Source organism: Capra hircus, chromosome 29, assembly GCF_001704415.2.
Source record: "Capra hircus breed San Clemente chromosome 29, ASM170441v1, whole genome shotgun sequence".
Taxonomy (NCBI): Eukaryota; Metazoa; Chordata; class Mammalia; order Artiodactyla; family Bovidae; genus Capra; species Capra hircus.
Window position 1 is genome coordinate 37,615,809 of NC_030836.1, and position 16,096 is coordinate 37,631,904.

A 16,096-nucleotide genomic window follows, 5' to 3' on the forward strand; every position below is an offset into this window, starting at 1 on the left:
GGCCCCAAAACCACTATGGACCTTGACTGCAGCCACAAAATGAAAAGACACTTGCTCCTTGGAAGGAAGAAAAGCTATGAAAAACCTGCACAGTGTACTAAATAGCAGAGACTCACTTTGCTACAGAGGTCTGTATTATCAAAACTATGGTTTTTCCAGTAACCAGGTACAGATGTACAATCTGGACCATAAGAAAGGAGGAATGGCTAAAAATTGAGCTTTTGAACTGTGGTGCTTGAGAAGATTCTTGAGAGTCCCTTATACAACAAGGAGATCAAACCAGTCAATCTGAAAGGCAGTCAACCTCTAACCCCTGCTGTCTTAGCTGAGGCATCTACTGAGGGCTTCAAGGTGGAAACAATGGATGCTTCCACTGCAAAACTGCCTAACCATGGCAGCTCCAAGCAAATATTTTGTAGCTCCACATCTGGAGGAAGCTCAGAAAGGCTGAAGTCAATATGTACCCTGGGTACCCGATACATGCATTGCATTCTCCCCAGCAGCACTGGAGGTCAAGGAAGGGGCATTCTGGGCCCTGGAGGAGGGGAATGGCTCAGGGATCCACTGGGGCCACCACTTACCAAGTAGGACTGGAAGGGACAGAGCAGGCATATGTGGCAGAGAGCTGGTGACAGGGGTGTGGGAACAAGAAGGAACCAGCTCTGCATGAAGTACCTCACCCAAAATCCCCTGGAGGAGAAGCCCAGTGATAAGGTCATCTGAGATGGGATGAAGAGAGTCTATTTCATTACCCCTTATAATTCCTCTGAATGAGGATGTGGTGGCTTAGGTGGGTCATCAAAAACTCTTCCATGGCCTAGACCATCTGCCAGTTGCTGTCCTTGGGGCTGCCTCTTCCCAGCTTCAGGCATGTAATTCCACAGGAAACTGACAATCATGTGTGCTGCTGGGTCAGGGCCAAAAAGCCTATCATAAGCAAAGCCTATCATAAGCCTATCATGTAAAGCCTATTATAAGTCCCCATGTCCCTGCCAGGATGGCAGATCTGGGGCTGTACATGTGATCTGAGGTGGGTCATTCAGAGAACACCTTTAACTCTGATGTCTGCAATCTTCTTTCATCACTAGGTGATGCCTTCGGGATTTAAAACCCTAGGGCAGATAGCTTGGACTCCCTCACTAGGTGTAGAAGCCTTAAGGAAGAAAGTTGCCAGGCTAAGACCATCAAAGAAGTGTGAAGGGAAAGAGCGAGAGTGAGAGAGAACTGATGACTTCTGATTTCTTGGGTCCAGTCACTGAGATCTTTGCATTTGCTCTGATTCTTGTGTCCTGGATTCCCAGAATCATTTCAATGAGTTTTCCTTTTCTTGAAGCCAGCTGGAGTAGGGCTACTCTCAATTTTGATTCAGACTTGGTTTTAAAACCTCCCAGATCATTGTATACCTCCCAGACACAAACAGATGCACCCATTTGTTTCAGCACCATTACAAGTGAAATCCTTTATTCTTTACTGAGAATAGGGTGTGCAGACCACCAAATACAGTTCACCAGCATCCTGGGAAGGAGTGCTCAAAGGAAGAGTGAGTGTATGTTAGGAGAGGCCTTTCTGATTCCTGAACCACTCTAAGCATTCACACTGCCTGTGCTAGGCCAATCCTGTCATTTCCTCGATCAAAGACTGAGAAATACAGCCTCAGGAAGACGTCACCCAGGATCCAGGTCTCTCTAGATGTCCTCACTCTGTTCTCTTTGAAAGTTGTATAGCAGTTGCCTCTAGAATCCTGGGGGAGTCAGAGACATATACCAGTCAGCATGAGCCCTTACCGGTGACTCCCCCCAATACCCAGAACCAGCACAGTTTGTTTTATTTCCCTCTTTTGGTAAGTATCAAGGGGTTTTCTCAGCAGCAGGGGATATGAGAGTTTATCCAAAACCAGATAGGTCCAAGACATGAGGTTGCCATGAGGAAGGATGTGAGGGAGGGGAGGACTGGGAGTTGGGAAAACAGAGGAATGAAAAACCACAAAGTCCTACTGTAGAGCGTAAGGAACTATATTCAATATTCAGTGATAAATCACATGAAAAAGAATAAGAAAAATGTATACTTTTTGTGTGTATAACTGAGTCACATTGCTGTTCAGCAGAACTTAATGCAACACTGAAGATTAGCCACACGTCAATATAATTTTTTAGAAAAGAACAAGTGTGTCCATAGCTCTCCTCACTCCCTGTTTCTTTCCTTCTGAGTTCTGCTCCTTGTTTTCTCTGCAGAGAACGCTGGTTCTCCTCCTGCGTCCCCACAATCCATACTTCATTTAAAAATTTTATTTTGTATTGAGTATAGCTGATTAACAATATTCTGAGTTTCAGGTGGACAGTAAAGGGACTCAACCATATGTATCTGGGTACCCTGGTCCCAAAGATATCCCTCCCAACCAGGTTGTCATATAACTGAGCGGAGTTCCCTGTGCTACACAGCAATTTGTTGTTGGTTATCCATCTTAAATAGAGCAGTGCCCACAACACGTTAACTCAGGAACTCTGTGAAGCCTCCTTTGGCCCACACTCACCCTCCTTGGCCACCCCAGGCTTGGTTGGGCAACATACCTTGGTTCCCCATCCCCACTGGTCAGTCCCTAGCCCTCATCACCCCTAGTTAGTCCTCAGTTAGACCACCGTGAGATGCCATTTGCATGGAATCCAGTGCAGTTCTGCCTAGAACCAAGCAACCCTCCATATGGCTCAATGAGTTTGTGGTTTTAGAATTCCTGAAATTCCCTCTCTTCCTTAAAGCCTTCTTTGAGCCCATCAGCCTGCTTTGAACTCCCACAGGGAGCTGACATGAAGCCTCTACCCTGTACCGGGGCTGAGCAGTCACTGTGCACCCTTTATTCACCTTAGTATCCAACCTCCCCACAAAGGGGTCTGGTATCCAACTCACAGAGAGGCAACTGGCCAGAGCAAGGGGAAGATGCAGCCGAGTACTAGGCTGACAATGTAATTTATCATCCAAACCAGAAAAAACTTGCTAAGGGAAGGCAGAATGTTAACTTATGCTGGGACATCACACTGGGACTGTCCCCAGCCATTCTCCTTATAACATGGCTTATTTCAGGGACTGCTAGAGCTGACTTCCATGTTCATAAAGCTAAGGGTTCAGATTGAATTGAAGCTCTTTGAGGACTGAGGACCTTAGTGTTCCCCTCTCCTTGTGATTCCCACCATGCCAGCATTGTGTGGCATCTCCATATTTATTTCAGGAAGATCAGTATCCCAGACGGCCCTTTAATCTCAAATGGTTGGTTTTCTGGCAGTCACTGACCGAGCCATAGGGCTCATCAGCATCTGCAATGGTGTGAGATGGCCAGTAGAGGGCGTCTCCTCCCAGCAGCACCGTGTCGGTTGCTGCAGGCCCCAGTTTGAGAATCACCCCTCAGTATTGTCCCCTCACCTTGAGGATGTAGGCTCGTGCTGGCACCGGGTAGTTGATGCCGTTGATGGTGAAGATAATTGAGGGCAGGGTTTTGACCGCAGAACATGAAACGTAGTGCTGTTAGAGAGAGAGGGAGAGAGGTTGGCCTTGGAGATCCATGTTTTGTGTGGAGACTGGGAGTGACCCTGGGGCACGACCCTTCACCTTGGAATCCTGTGGCGTGGTGCCAATGAGCTTCTGTATGTTATTGACCAGTCTTCTTGGGCCTTTGATCAGTGCTGTTCCTGTGTCCACAAGGGCCTCGCAGCCTCCAGTACAAGCAATAATCTTTCTTTTCATGGAGATGCTGAGAGATAGTGGAAGAAAGTGGGCATCAAGGTCACTCTGAGTCTCACCAGAGCTGCCCCCTTCCTCACTGTCTCCTAAACAGCCCTTTGTCTCTTGCCTTCTTTTCCTTTACTCTCGACACAGCACCTTTCTTGACATCCTTGAATGCAGTACTTGAACACACCAGGATCTTTTGCACCTTGACACAGGCTGGTCTTCCTTTCCTAGAAGATTCCACCCCATTTTGACTAGCAAATTTTTCTCATCTTCCAGATTCCACCTTAACTGTACAGTTTTCGGGAAGTCTTTCCCCCCAGTGTTTATCAGTCCCCTGTCTTGGTCACTGTCTGTAGACCCTTCCTCATGTCTGCTGCTGGTGCTGCTGCTGCTGCTAACTCACTTCAGTTGTGTCTGACTCTGTGCAACCCCATAGACAGCAGCCCACCAGGCTCCGCCGACCCTGGGATTTTCCAGGCAAGAGTACTGAAGTGGGTTGCCATTGCCTTCTCCTCCTCATGTCTAGCATGTACCAAAGTCACAATTCACTATGTGGGCGAGTCACTTCATGTAAATCTGCCATCTTAGATGTGAGGGCAAGTTTTATTCTCATTGTCTCCCTGGCACAAGTGCCTGGCACACACTGGATGCCCAATGCTTGTCTGTTCAATGACTGAATGAAGACTGAGAAAACAATAGGAAACATCCAGAGAGCTGTATCTGGTGGGGAACAAATAACGGATCACACACAGAGTGAAGAAGGAGATTAACCAGGGCAGAAGATTCTCACAGTAGGGGGAGAAAGGGGCTTCTCTGGGAGATGGTGTCTGCCAGCACTGCTCCTACAACCAGATCAGACCCTGAGACCCTGACCAGGAAATACATGACTAGCCCACAGAAACTCCAAAGGACAGGTCAGCTTTTGTCTGAGGGTCTCACACAGAAACCTATTAATTATGCCTCTTGTCCTTAGGTCACTCCTAGATCCCACCTTCCTGATTCTCTCTTATAGCCCGCCCCCCCCCCCCCCCCCGCACTGTGTGCCAAGGTACGTGGGGTGTCTTTTTTATTAGTTGCTTTCATGTCTGAAGACTGCAGCCAACCTCTCTCCATTGCTGGGTAGCTGCTCCCTAAGGAGACCAGTTTTCCCCATTTGCTTAGAACTTTCCCTGTTCTTAAACAGACATTATCTGTACTGAGAACTTCCTATATCCTTGATAGCCCTGGACTGTTGGTCATCTTCTCATAACTCTGTTCAGGCTGCTGAAATTCTCCCTGATCCTCTGTTCACCACAATGTAGAGTCCTCTAAACAGGCTCCCCACCTCAAATGGCAGTGCTTGCAGCTCTCTCCCAGCTGCACAGACCTCTCTGGACCCTTTTAGGACCCTGGTCAGAGCCATGCTCAGAAGGCCTGGGGATTATGAACCCATGGGTTGTTTGTGTATCTGTGTGCTTGTGTGTTTGTGTGTATGTGTGTTTGTATGTGTCTCTGTGTGTGCTTGTGTTTCTAACTAGCTATAAATGTTTATATATGTCTCTGTATGTTTATGTGTGTCAGCTTGTGTGTTTCCATGTGTCTGTGTGTCTGTCTGTGTCATTGTGGGTGGTGTATATGTCTGTGGGACTGTGTGTCTGAGAATTTATTTGTGTGTGTCTGCCTGTGTCCATGTACAGAATTGGGAGCATCACTTGGGCTGAACCTCAGAGGGAGAGGCTTACCGGTCCATGTTTACAATCCAGTTGCCCGCTTGGATCAATGGTATCCAGTTGAGCTCTCCCTTGTAGTAGCGGTGGTCCACCCCACCAAACATCACCACACTGCCCTCCCGCTTGTCTCTGTAGAGAGAAGTGAGGGGGCGATCCTTGGAGGACAGTAACAACAGCACTGTCTGAGAGCTGTGCTTGTCTACCAATCAAAGCCCTAATAAGGTCCCCACATACAGATTCAGAAATAACATCGGGGGGCGATTGAGATCCAGACTGAGGTCTGTAACTGGCTAGTGAGTGGCACAGAGGAGGTCAGAAGCTGAATCACTTGGTGGGCTCCATCCACTATGTCTTCTGAAGATGCCCTGGGCCTCCAGGGACCTGAGTGCTCAGACACCATCAGAGGGCAGGGTGCTGAAGTGTTTGGCTTTCCCCTTATCCACCTTGTCATTTTTCAGGAAAATCAAGGCCTGGGAGTTCTAAGGGTGTGGGTTCAGGTCACCAAGAGTTGGCTCCACCGGCCCGTGACCTCTACTGTCCAAAGGGCCCCACACTCAGAAGTGACCCCACCTCTGCTCTCCCTGTCTTGAAATGCCTCATATTTCTTGAACAAGAGTTCCAGAGTTTTGTGTCCCACCCTTTCGTTTTTCACTGGCTCCACAAATTGGGTAGCTGGTCCTGGGCTCCCAGTGAAATGCTAATGAGGAAAGAAAGATATCCACCATCCTTCTCCTTATTTCCTTATCAAATACATAAGCAAATCCTAATGCCTTTTATTCAACGTGCTTCCTGTTGCTGTCCATTAGTCTTCCTCCTCACTCACCTGCGGAGAGCAATTACTGATCAGGAACAGGGTGTGTTCCAATAAAACGTTATTTATAAAAGCCGCTGGTGAAGCCAGATAGGGCCCTGGGGCCATATTTATCCTAGGTTAGATTATCTCTCAGGATACTTTTTACCAAGTGTTCTATATTTTTCGTGCATCTGAAAGCATTGAAAGTATCTTACTGCTAATTTGGATAAAGTGATTGTCCATCTCAGACTTACTTGCTCAAGTAGAAGGCAAAAACAGGCTCAGAAATGGCACCTTCATTCTTCAGGTTGTCAAAGATCGGGATGGCTCCAGAGACGGATATGTTTGGGTAGTTCAAGCCCAAGATGCCATCAAAAGGTATACTCTCAAATCCGGTTTCCAACAGGCTTATACAGAAAGGCTGGTCAGTACTTACAAGGTCCCCAATCTGTGGGAGAGAAGAGTGTTCCCACTTACAGATACATGAAGCGGGGCTAGGACAGGGCTGGAGTGCATTGCCATTAGATCCTCAGAGAAGAATTGAGGCTGGGCTCTGTCTTTGGTGGCCCACAGATGGTTAGACCAAGCTGGGAGGGGAATTTGGGTTCCACTTGAGAGAGGCTATAAATTTAAAACATCTGCCCCTCTGAAAAACACCACCTGAGTGAGTCAAGTTGGCCTCGTGGCTTCTGTACAGGTATGGCAACCAAGTCAGGCCAGGACCCATTGGCGCCACCTTATGGACAAACTGAGTGGAGAGCAAGATAGCCTCCTCTTTGGCATCACTGACCTACTGACAGGAAAGGATTGCATTCTCTGTAACGTACTGTGGATTCTGCATCTGTCCAGGAAGACAGAAGCTGAAAACACCACATTGCTTGCAGGGTTCTATGAAATTACTGCCTGGGGAATTCACCTTTGGGGATATGTGTGTATTTGTGTGCGTGTGTATGAGAGAGAAAGTGAGATAGCGGAACTACTCAAATAATTTGGAGGAGGCAGGCCATAGGTTAATTAGACTCTCAAAGGTCTTCTAGAGTGAGAACTCATTTATAGGCCCCTAGACTTCTCAGGCTTCCAGTTTCCCACTATGGATACCTGAAGCCCTTGAGTGCCCCCAGGGTGCGCAGATCAGTTTTATCCTGTCCACAAACACCCCACAGCAACTTCAGCCCTGAAAAGCCAGCCTAACTCCACCTTTTACCACATGTGTGCCCTCAGCAAGGCCCTTGCTGTCTGCACCTCAGTTTCCTCTATGTCTCATGAGCTAATCAGAGTAACTGCTGTGTGGGGTTGTTGCAGGACTAAACCTGAAAGCGCCTGGAACAGTCTGTGAGTATATAAGTGGGTGCTTTTTTCCCCTCTTCTCACTCCCAGCAAAATGATCCTTGAACTGCTCATGGGCAGAGGAGCTGCAAGTCCACACCTCAAGCCACTCTCTGGGTTAGCTAATCTGTTTGCTCATGTGTCACCACATGCACTGTCTCCCCAGATGCAGAATCCTGTGGGTAAGATGGCCAATTCTATGGGAGTTAGGCTAAGAAGGGTCCTGCATCTGTTTTGCAAGCCGGGCTCACTCCATAGCCAGTCCTGACTCAGCATTTGTTACCCGAACTGTGTCATAAACAAGAAGTCCTTTCATCCTTCCAGGATTGTACTCGATGTTGAAGACCTTTTGGGTAGGCCGGAAGGTGGAAGATCGAAGATGTATGAACATAACCTTTGTAGCTGCAGACACAAGAGATGAGTGTCATCAGGTGCCAAGGGTGGAAACAGGGCAACAGGGCAAGTGAAGGATGGTCTGGGTAGGGGGTGTCTGTACTCACCACAGGCTAGACTTTGGCAAAAGACAGAGGGCACCCACAAGTCAGATGAGCCCGTGTCAAAGACAACCTGGAATTCCTGAGGGGGTGTTCCAATGGTGATGTTACCCACGTAGAGCATCTACAGTGAAAAGGAGGGAGTAGGTTAGTGCAGAACTGGCTACCCTCTATTCCCACACTAATGCCTCCCTCTGGGTGTCACATATCTCTTGAGATCACTTTCTAACTACCGTGCAGCTCACAGACTTTGGTCACAGAGGTGTCTGCCATTTGATATATTTTTCCTGTTCTACGTTGTATGCAGTATATTGATTCTATGACCAGGCATTGAAGTGGTACCTCCTGCATTGGAAGCATAGAGGCATAATCACTGGGCCTCCAGGACCGCTGGACACCCAGGGAAGTCCTGGTGACTTCATTTGAGAAGGTCTGTAGTCTCTTCAATCCCAGCCTCAGCGCCCCCTTCTCCAGGAGGTCCTTCTGGATCAACTCCAGCCACTCCCTCTATCAGACCACATCCAATCAACTCCACACAGGTGACCCTTTCACTCGACATGTATACACCCTTTGCCTATCTCTCAGGCTAGCATGGGCATTCTTGAAGACAAAATAAACCCTTTGTCTAATCTAAAAACAGTAACCACTGTGTTAGATTCTCATGGCCTTACATGGAATATGGGTTCAGTAACTTTTTACTGCTGTGGTTCTTGCATCTGTGGAAACTGAATTCCTCTGCCAGGGGAGTCACAGTTGCTTTTCTGTTGGTTCTACCTTTTGATCAGTGATGGCTCATTCTTCATCTGTAACTGACTGGCTCACCTAGTTCCTAAGGAACAATTGCCCTCAAACTAATGACACATCTTTGACACAGAAATGGATGTTTATCTACCACCTGGTAATTGCCGGGCCCAGTCACCAAGACCAACAGTTGAGGACGAGAGTGCCTTCTCCTCTGGGTGGGGTCCCTGTTTTCCAGTGTCTCTGCCTCCTGCAGGAACCCCAGTCCCAACATCCCACCAGGCACCTCCAGATGAGCCTCAGTACTAAACCAGAGCACCAGGGGGCGCTGTGGAGCACCATCCTCCCAAAATACTCACATCCATGATGTTTCTCAGTGGGTGAATAGTTAGATTCGAGACAGGAGAAGAAATCTGGGACAGACTATAAGTATGTTCTTTCAGGAAACTGTTCAGCATGTTTTTTCCACTGACGGTGTTTCTCATGGTCTTCATTCTCCTTAGAGGTATTCTTTAACCAAGCATTTGACAAAGAAAACAAAGAAGATGCTACAACAAACTGTCAGTGTTGAGGCATAACTGTCACTGTAATGGCCCTGTGTATTTTCTAATCATCTTTATGAGGCACATTATTATCAGAATTTTATGCATATACGATGACAAAGACATCACTTTGAATACAGGTTCTGTTCTGCAATCTTGGGTAAGCCATATGACCGTGTGGTGTCTCAGTCTTCCCTTCAGTAAAATGGTGGAATGCAACAATACAAACCCTCCAAAAAGAATATCTTGGGGATAAGTGAAGTGATGGATATAAGGTACCTGATAAATAGGAAGTCTCAACGTGACATCCATTAGCATTGCTGTTGCCATCCCACACTATCCTTCTCATAGAACCTCAACGAAGGAGGTAGAAGGGGGACTCTTATCCTCTTATACAAGGGAGAAATTTGAAATGCAAGAGGTTTCTGAGTTGGCTGTGGTCACACTGCTTGTCAGATATAAAACAGTGTATATAAAACAGTGCATCTTTCTCCACTTTGAAAGAGAAGTGAGAGTTGAAAAAAAGAATCCAAGATATAAGGAAACTCAGAGGCTTGAGAAGGAAGGATGTATCAAATGAAAAATTAAAAGAAAACAACACAGAGAGAAATACACTCCCAGTGACTTTCAAAGAGATGGAGAGATAAATGACAGTGATACAGAGATGCAGACATAGGCATATACACACTGAAGTAGACAGGGAAAAAAGAGGACATGTTAAATAAAATGTAGAAAGTGCTATTCCATGGGACCACATTGACATCTGCATAGACTGTGCCCTGAACATTTGCAAGGAGTTGCATTTTCAATAGGTCATGACATGACTGGACCCTAAGAATTGTGCAACCATGCAAATCTACATAAGACCTTGGGATCTACAGTTCCTAGAGCAAGTTACTTATTAACAATAAAGATTTGAACTTTAAGACCCTTAGGGAAAGATTTCATTCCCTTCTAAACCTGATGGGTGGAATAATCAGATGAAAAGAAAAATCTGAGAAAGGAACATGATGTGGCTTACAGTCCCCATACTTACTTGACTATGCACTCTGAGAAGGCCAGCAGCCCAAGGAGCACAATCCATTTCATGCTTCTTTCCTGGCTCCAGGTACTCAGGGAAGTTTGGGTTCTTAGCATGTAGTGGTGACTAGCAGCCCCTAGTTATATATGCTCTGACCTACCCTAGTTTTCCCCTTTAGGCCACTGAAAGATCTGAAAAATAACACAAAGGTCTTGATAAAATCTTTACCTTCATCAGTGTCCTTCACGAGTGGCCTTTGAAGCTTCTCAGAATACAGAGAATTGAATTGTAATCTCTTCCTTGTAGCTTGGCTGGAAAATCAGACTGATCTGCATGGACATTTAAGAAGGAGAACCTTGCTTACATGGAGAAAAAAATGGCTAAGAACATTATGAAAATGGATACTAGGGGCCATGCTCAACATTCGTGGTTTCAGGTCATCTTCCTAGCCACTTCATGAGATATGCATTGCTGTCTTCATTGGAAAGGAGATTGCTAGGAAGATAAGTTGTCAAGTGGCAAAGTGAAGACTTCAGGGACAGCCCTGGGACATACAACTGGCTTTAGGTAGTGAGTCTATTGGCAGACATCAGGGTCATCTATGATGCCAGTCTGTATCAAAGAATTAGGACAGAACAGTACTTCAGTGGCATGGCTTCAGTATTGGAAGAAATGTCATATACATCCACAAGACGTTTTACATCATCCAGCAAACATACAAGTAAGAACTGTGTGCTAGGTTCTGGGTTAAAGGCTTCGAAGTCAAAGTTGATCAAGACGAAAGTAATCTTTATCTTAAGAGAGCTAGCAGTCTAGTTCTCACAAAGTCATGGCCCCAGGAAGCAGGAGATATGATACTAGGACTAGTTGGCCATGTTGGACCCTCGGCAGCACAGGCCTTACCACTGGGAGCAGACTTTCCTCCACTTCAGCCATGCTGGAAAGCAGGCCAGTTGCCTATGTTTTCAGGAGAATCAGAAGTTTGGATATTTATGTACAGTCTACTGATTTTAATGTTAGCAACTAATTTTTTTCCCTGAAAAAACAGTGCAAACGAAATCTCCACAGTGATATGCTGGAATCAGCCTTCAGTCTCTATAGGTTTTTGTTTCCAGCCTAGAGTTGGGAGTGCAGTAGGGACAGAGAGGAATTTAACTCATGTTGCTTGATTTAAAAAGAGACTGAATGCATACTAAACATGCTGACTCATTGGAAAAAAACCCTGACATTAAGAAAGATTGAAGGGAGGAGGAGAAGCGAAAGACAGAGGATGAAATGGTTGGATGGCATCACCAAGTTGATGAACATGAGCTTCAGCAAGCTACAGGAGTTGGTGATGGATAGAGAAGCCTAAAAGGGAAAGGGAAGTCGCTCAGTCATGTTCAACTCTTTGCGACCCCACGGACACCAGGCTCCTCCATCCATGGGATTTTCTAGGCAAGAGTACTGGAGTGGGTTGCTGTTTCCTTCTCCAGAGAACTTCCTGACCTAAGGATCGAACTCAGGTCTCCCACATTGTAGACAGACGCTTTCCGTCTGAGCCACCACTTGATCTTAGCCAAAAGGCCAAGAAGCTGGCATGCTGCAATCTATGGCATTGCAAAGAGATGGACACAATGGAAGGACTGAACTGAACTGAACAAATTGAGAACAAAAACTAATAAATCTAATTGCATCAAGTTGTTGACTAGCTACCTATAACAACACATTACTTACATGGCTTTAAAATTCAGACTTATGACTCTACATTCAGAGTGGAATATCTTCTAAGGAAAAACAAAAAATACATCCCATCAAAAACAAAACCAAAGAAAACCAAAAGGAAAAAAGGAAAGAAATCTGAAACTATATTCAACAACTTCAGTTCAGTTCAGTTGCTCAGTCGTGTCCAATTCTTTATGAGCCCATGAACAGCAGCACACAAGGCCTCCCTGTCTGCCACCAGCTACCGGAGTCCACACATACTCATGTCCATTGAGTTGGTGATGCCATCCAACCATCTCATCCTCTGTCATCCCCTTCTCCTCCTGCCCTGCATCTTTCCCAACATCAGGGTCTTTTCAAATGAGTCAGCTCTTCACATCAGGTGACCAAAGTATTGGGGTTTCAGCTTCAGCATCAGTCCTTCCAGTGAACATTCAGGACTGATTTCCTTTAGGATGGACTGGTTGGATCTCCTTGCAGTCCAAGAGATGCTCAAGAGTCTTCTCCAACACCACAGTTCAAAAGCATCAATTCTTCAGGGCTCAGCTTTCTTTATATCCTAACTCTCACAACTATACATGACCACTGGAAAAACCATAGCCTTGACTACATGGATGTTTGTTGACATAGTAATGTCTCTGCTTTTCAATATGCTTTCTAGGTTGGTCACAACTCGCCTTCCAAGGTGTAAGTGTGCTTTAATTTCATGGCTGCAATCAACATCTGCAGTGATTTTTGAGCCCAGAAAAATGAAGTCAACCACTGTCTCCACTGTTTCCCCATCTATTGGCCATAAAGTGATGGGAATGGATGCCATGATCTTTGTTTTAGAAATGCTGAGCTTTAAGCCAACTTTTTCACTCTCCTCTTTCACCTTTATCAAGAGGTTCTTTAGTTCTTCTTCACTTTCTGCCATAAGGGTGGTGTCATCTGCATATCTGAGGTTATTGAAATTTCTCCTGGCAATCTTGATTCCAGCCTGTGCTTCCTCCAGCACAGTGTTTTCATGATGTATGCGGCATATAAGTTAAATAAGCAGGGTGAAAATATACATCCATGACGTACTCCTTCCTATTTGGAACCAGTCTGTTGTTCCATGTCCAGTTCTAACTGTTGATTCCTGATATGCATACAGGTTTCTCAAGAGGGAGGTCCATTGGTCTGGTATTCCCATCTCTTTCAGAATTTTCCGCATTTTATTGTGATCCACACAGACAAAGGCTTTGGCATAGTCACTAAAGCAGAAGAAGGTGATTTTTGGAATTCTCTTGCTGTTTTGATAATCCATCAGATGTTGCCAATATGATATCTGGTTCCTCTGACTTTTCTATAACCAGCTTGAGCATCTGGAAGTTCACAGTTCATGTACTGCTGAAGCCTGGCTTGGATAATTTTAAGCATTACTTTACTAGCATGTGAGATGAGTGCAATTGTGCTGTAGTTTGAGCATTCTTTGGCACTGCCTTTCTTTGGGATTGGAATGAAAACTGACCTTTTCCAGTCCTGTGGCCATTGCTGGGTATCCAAATTTGCTGGCATATTGAGTACAGCACCTTCACAGCATCATCTTTTAGGATTTGAAATAGCTCAACTGGAATTCCATCACCTCCACTAGCTTTGTATGTAGTGATGCTTCCTATGGCCCATTTGACTTCATATTCCAGGATGTCTGGCTCTAGGTGAGTGATCACACCATCATGATTATCTGGGTCATGAAGATCTTTTTTGTACAGTTCTTCTGTGTATGCTTGCCACTTCTTCTTAATATCTTCTGCTTCTATTAGGTCCATACCATTTCTGTCCTTTATTGAGCTCATCATTGCATGGAATATTCCCTTGGTATCTCTAATTTTCCTGAAGAGATCTCTAGTCTTTCCCATTCTATTGTTTTCCTCCATTTCTTTGCATTGATCACTGAGAAAGGCTTTCTTATCTCCCCTTGCTATTCATTGGAACTCTGCATTAAAATCAGTATATCTTTGCTTTTCTGCTTTGCTTTTTTCTTCCCTTCTTTTCCCAGCTATCTGTAAGGCCTCCTCAGACAGCCATTTTGCTCTTTTGCCTTTCTTTTTCTGAGGATGGTCTTGATTTCTGTCTCCTGTACAATGTCATGAACCTCTGTCCATAGTTCATCAGGCACTCTGTCTATTAGATCTAGTCCCTTAAATCTATTTCTCACTTCCTCTGTATAGTCCTAAGGGATTTGATTTGGGTCATACCTGAATGGTCTAGTGCTTTGCTCCACTTTCTTCACTTTCAGTCTGAATTTGCCAATAATGTGTTCGTGTTCTGAGCCACCCTCAGGTCCCAGTCTTGTTTTTGCTGACTGTATAGAGCTTCTCCATCTTTGGCAACAAAGAATATAATCAATCTGATTTTCGTGTCGACCATCTGGTGATGTCCATGTGTAGAGTCTTCTCTTGTGTTGTTGGAAGACGGTGTTTGCTATGACCAGTGCATTCTCTTGGCAGAACTCTATTAGCCTTTGTCCTGCTTCATTCTGTACTCCAAGGCCAAATTTGCGTGTTATTCCTGGTGTTTCTTGACTCCTACTTTTGCATTCCAGTCCCCTATTTAAAAAATGACATCATTTTCGCGTGTTAGTTCTAGAAGGTCTTTAAGGTCTTCATAGAACTGTTCAACTTCAGCTTCTTCAGCCTTACTGATCAGGGCATAGACTTGGATTACCATGATAATGAATAGTTTGCCTTGGAAATGAACAGAGATCATACTGTCATTTTTGAGATAGCATCCAAGTACTGCATTTCAGACTCTTTTGTTGACTATGATGTCTACTCCATTTCTTCTAAGGGATTCCTGCCCACAGTAGTAGATATAATGGTCATCTGAGTTAAATTCACCGATTCCAGTCCATTTTAGTTCTTAGATTCCTTTAATGTCTATGTTCATTCTTGTCATCTCCTGTTTGACCAGTTCCAATTTGCCTTGATTCATGGACCTAACAATCCAGGTTCCTATGAAATATTGCTCTGTTATCTTGCTTCAATCACCAGTCCCACCCTCAACTGGGTGTTGTCTTTGCTTTGGCTCCATCCCTTCATTCTTTCTGGAGTTATTTCTCCACCAGTCTCCAGTAGCATATTGGGCACCTACCGACCTGGGGAGTTCATCTTTCAGTGTTCTATCTCTTTGCCTTATCAAACTGTTCATTGGGTTCTCAAGGCAAGAATATTGAAGTGATTTGCCATTCCCTTCTCCAGTGGACCACATTCACTCCACCATGACCAATCCATTTTGGGTGGCCCCCACAGGGCATGGCTTAGTTTCATTGAGTTAGACAAGGCTATGATCCGTGTGACAGATTGGATTGTTGTCTGTGATTGTGGTTTTAGTCTGTTTGCCCTCTGATGCCCTCTCTCAGTGCCTACCCTCTTACTTGGGTTTCTCTTACCTTGGACATGGGGTATGTCTTCACAGCTGCTCCTGCAAAGTGTAGCCACTGCTCCATACCTTGGAAGTAGGGTAGCTCCTCTCGGCTGCTGCCCCTGATTTGGACATGGGGTAGTTCCTCTTCACCAGGCTTCTGCACTGCCATTGCAGCTGCCATGCATTTGCACCGCCATCATAGCTGAGGAGAGCAATATTTCAACAACTTATTGTTCCTCATATTGTTTCTGTTATTGTGACTTAGTCATTTGTATGTTAACAAGTAAAAGCTAGACAATAATAAAAACTAATGTTCTGAAGTAAGACTTTTTCAGTGGCTAGAAAAAGAGGTTCACTCATAACATAAAGAAGTTTAATTCAAACCATGCTGTCTTAAATCTTGAACAGAAAGCATAAGTTTGTACCAACTAATTATATTCCTTTTTAATTTTTAAGGAAAATGTGTACTTGCTACACTGACCACTGTAAAGCCTAGAAGCAATGACAACTTGATAACAGTGACTATTCTGAGGTCTAACATCTAGCTTCTAAATACATTTCCCATCAGACGATTAATGGATTCTTAAAGAGATGGCTGATTTCAGGACTGGGTAAAGAAATGCACAGAATAATCTTGGGAATCTTGAAGGACAAGAAAGCTG

The 16,096-nt window shown here is 45.0% G+C and overlaps 1 protein-coding gene across 1 annotated transcript; it reads right to left on the reverse strand.

Moving 5' to 3' along the window:
* On the reverse strand, positions 1,430 to 10,453 carry LOC102169561 (pregnancy-associated glycoprotein 1-like). The gene is made up of 9 exons (XM_018042732.1): positions 10,359 to 10,453; positions 9,140 to 9,290; positions 8,046 to 8,163; positions 7,829 to 7,947; positions 6,474 to 6,667; positions 5,439 to 5,555; positions 3,598 to 3,739; positions 3,412 to 3,510; positions 1,430 to 1,741 (listed from the first exon to the last, which is right to left on the reverse strand). Exons 1-9 carry the CDS (start codon positions 10,409 to 10,411, stop codon positions 1,592 to 1,594), a joined length of 1,143 nt encoding a protein of 380 aa, XP_017898221.1. The 5' UTR covers positions 10,412 to 10,453; the 3' UTR covers positions 1,430 to 1,591.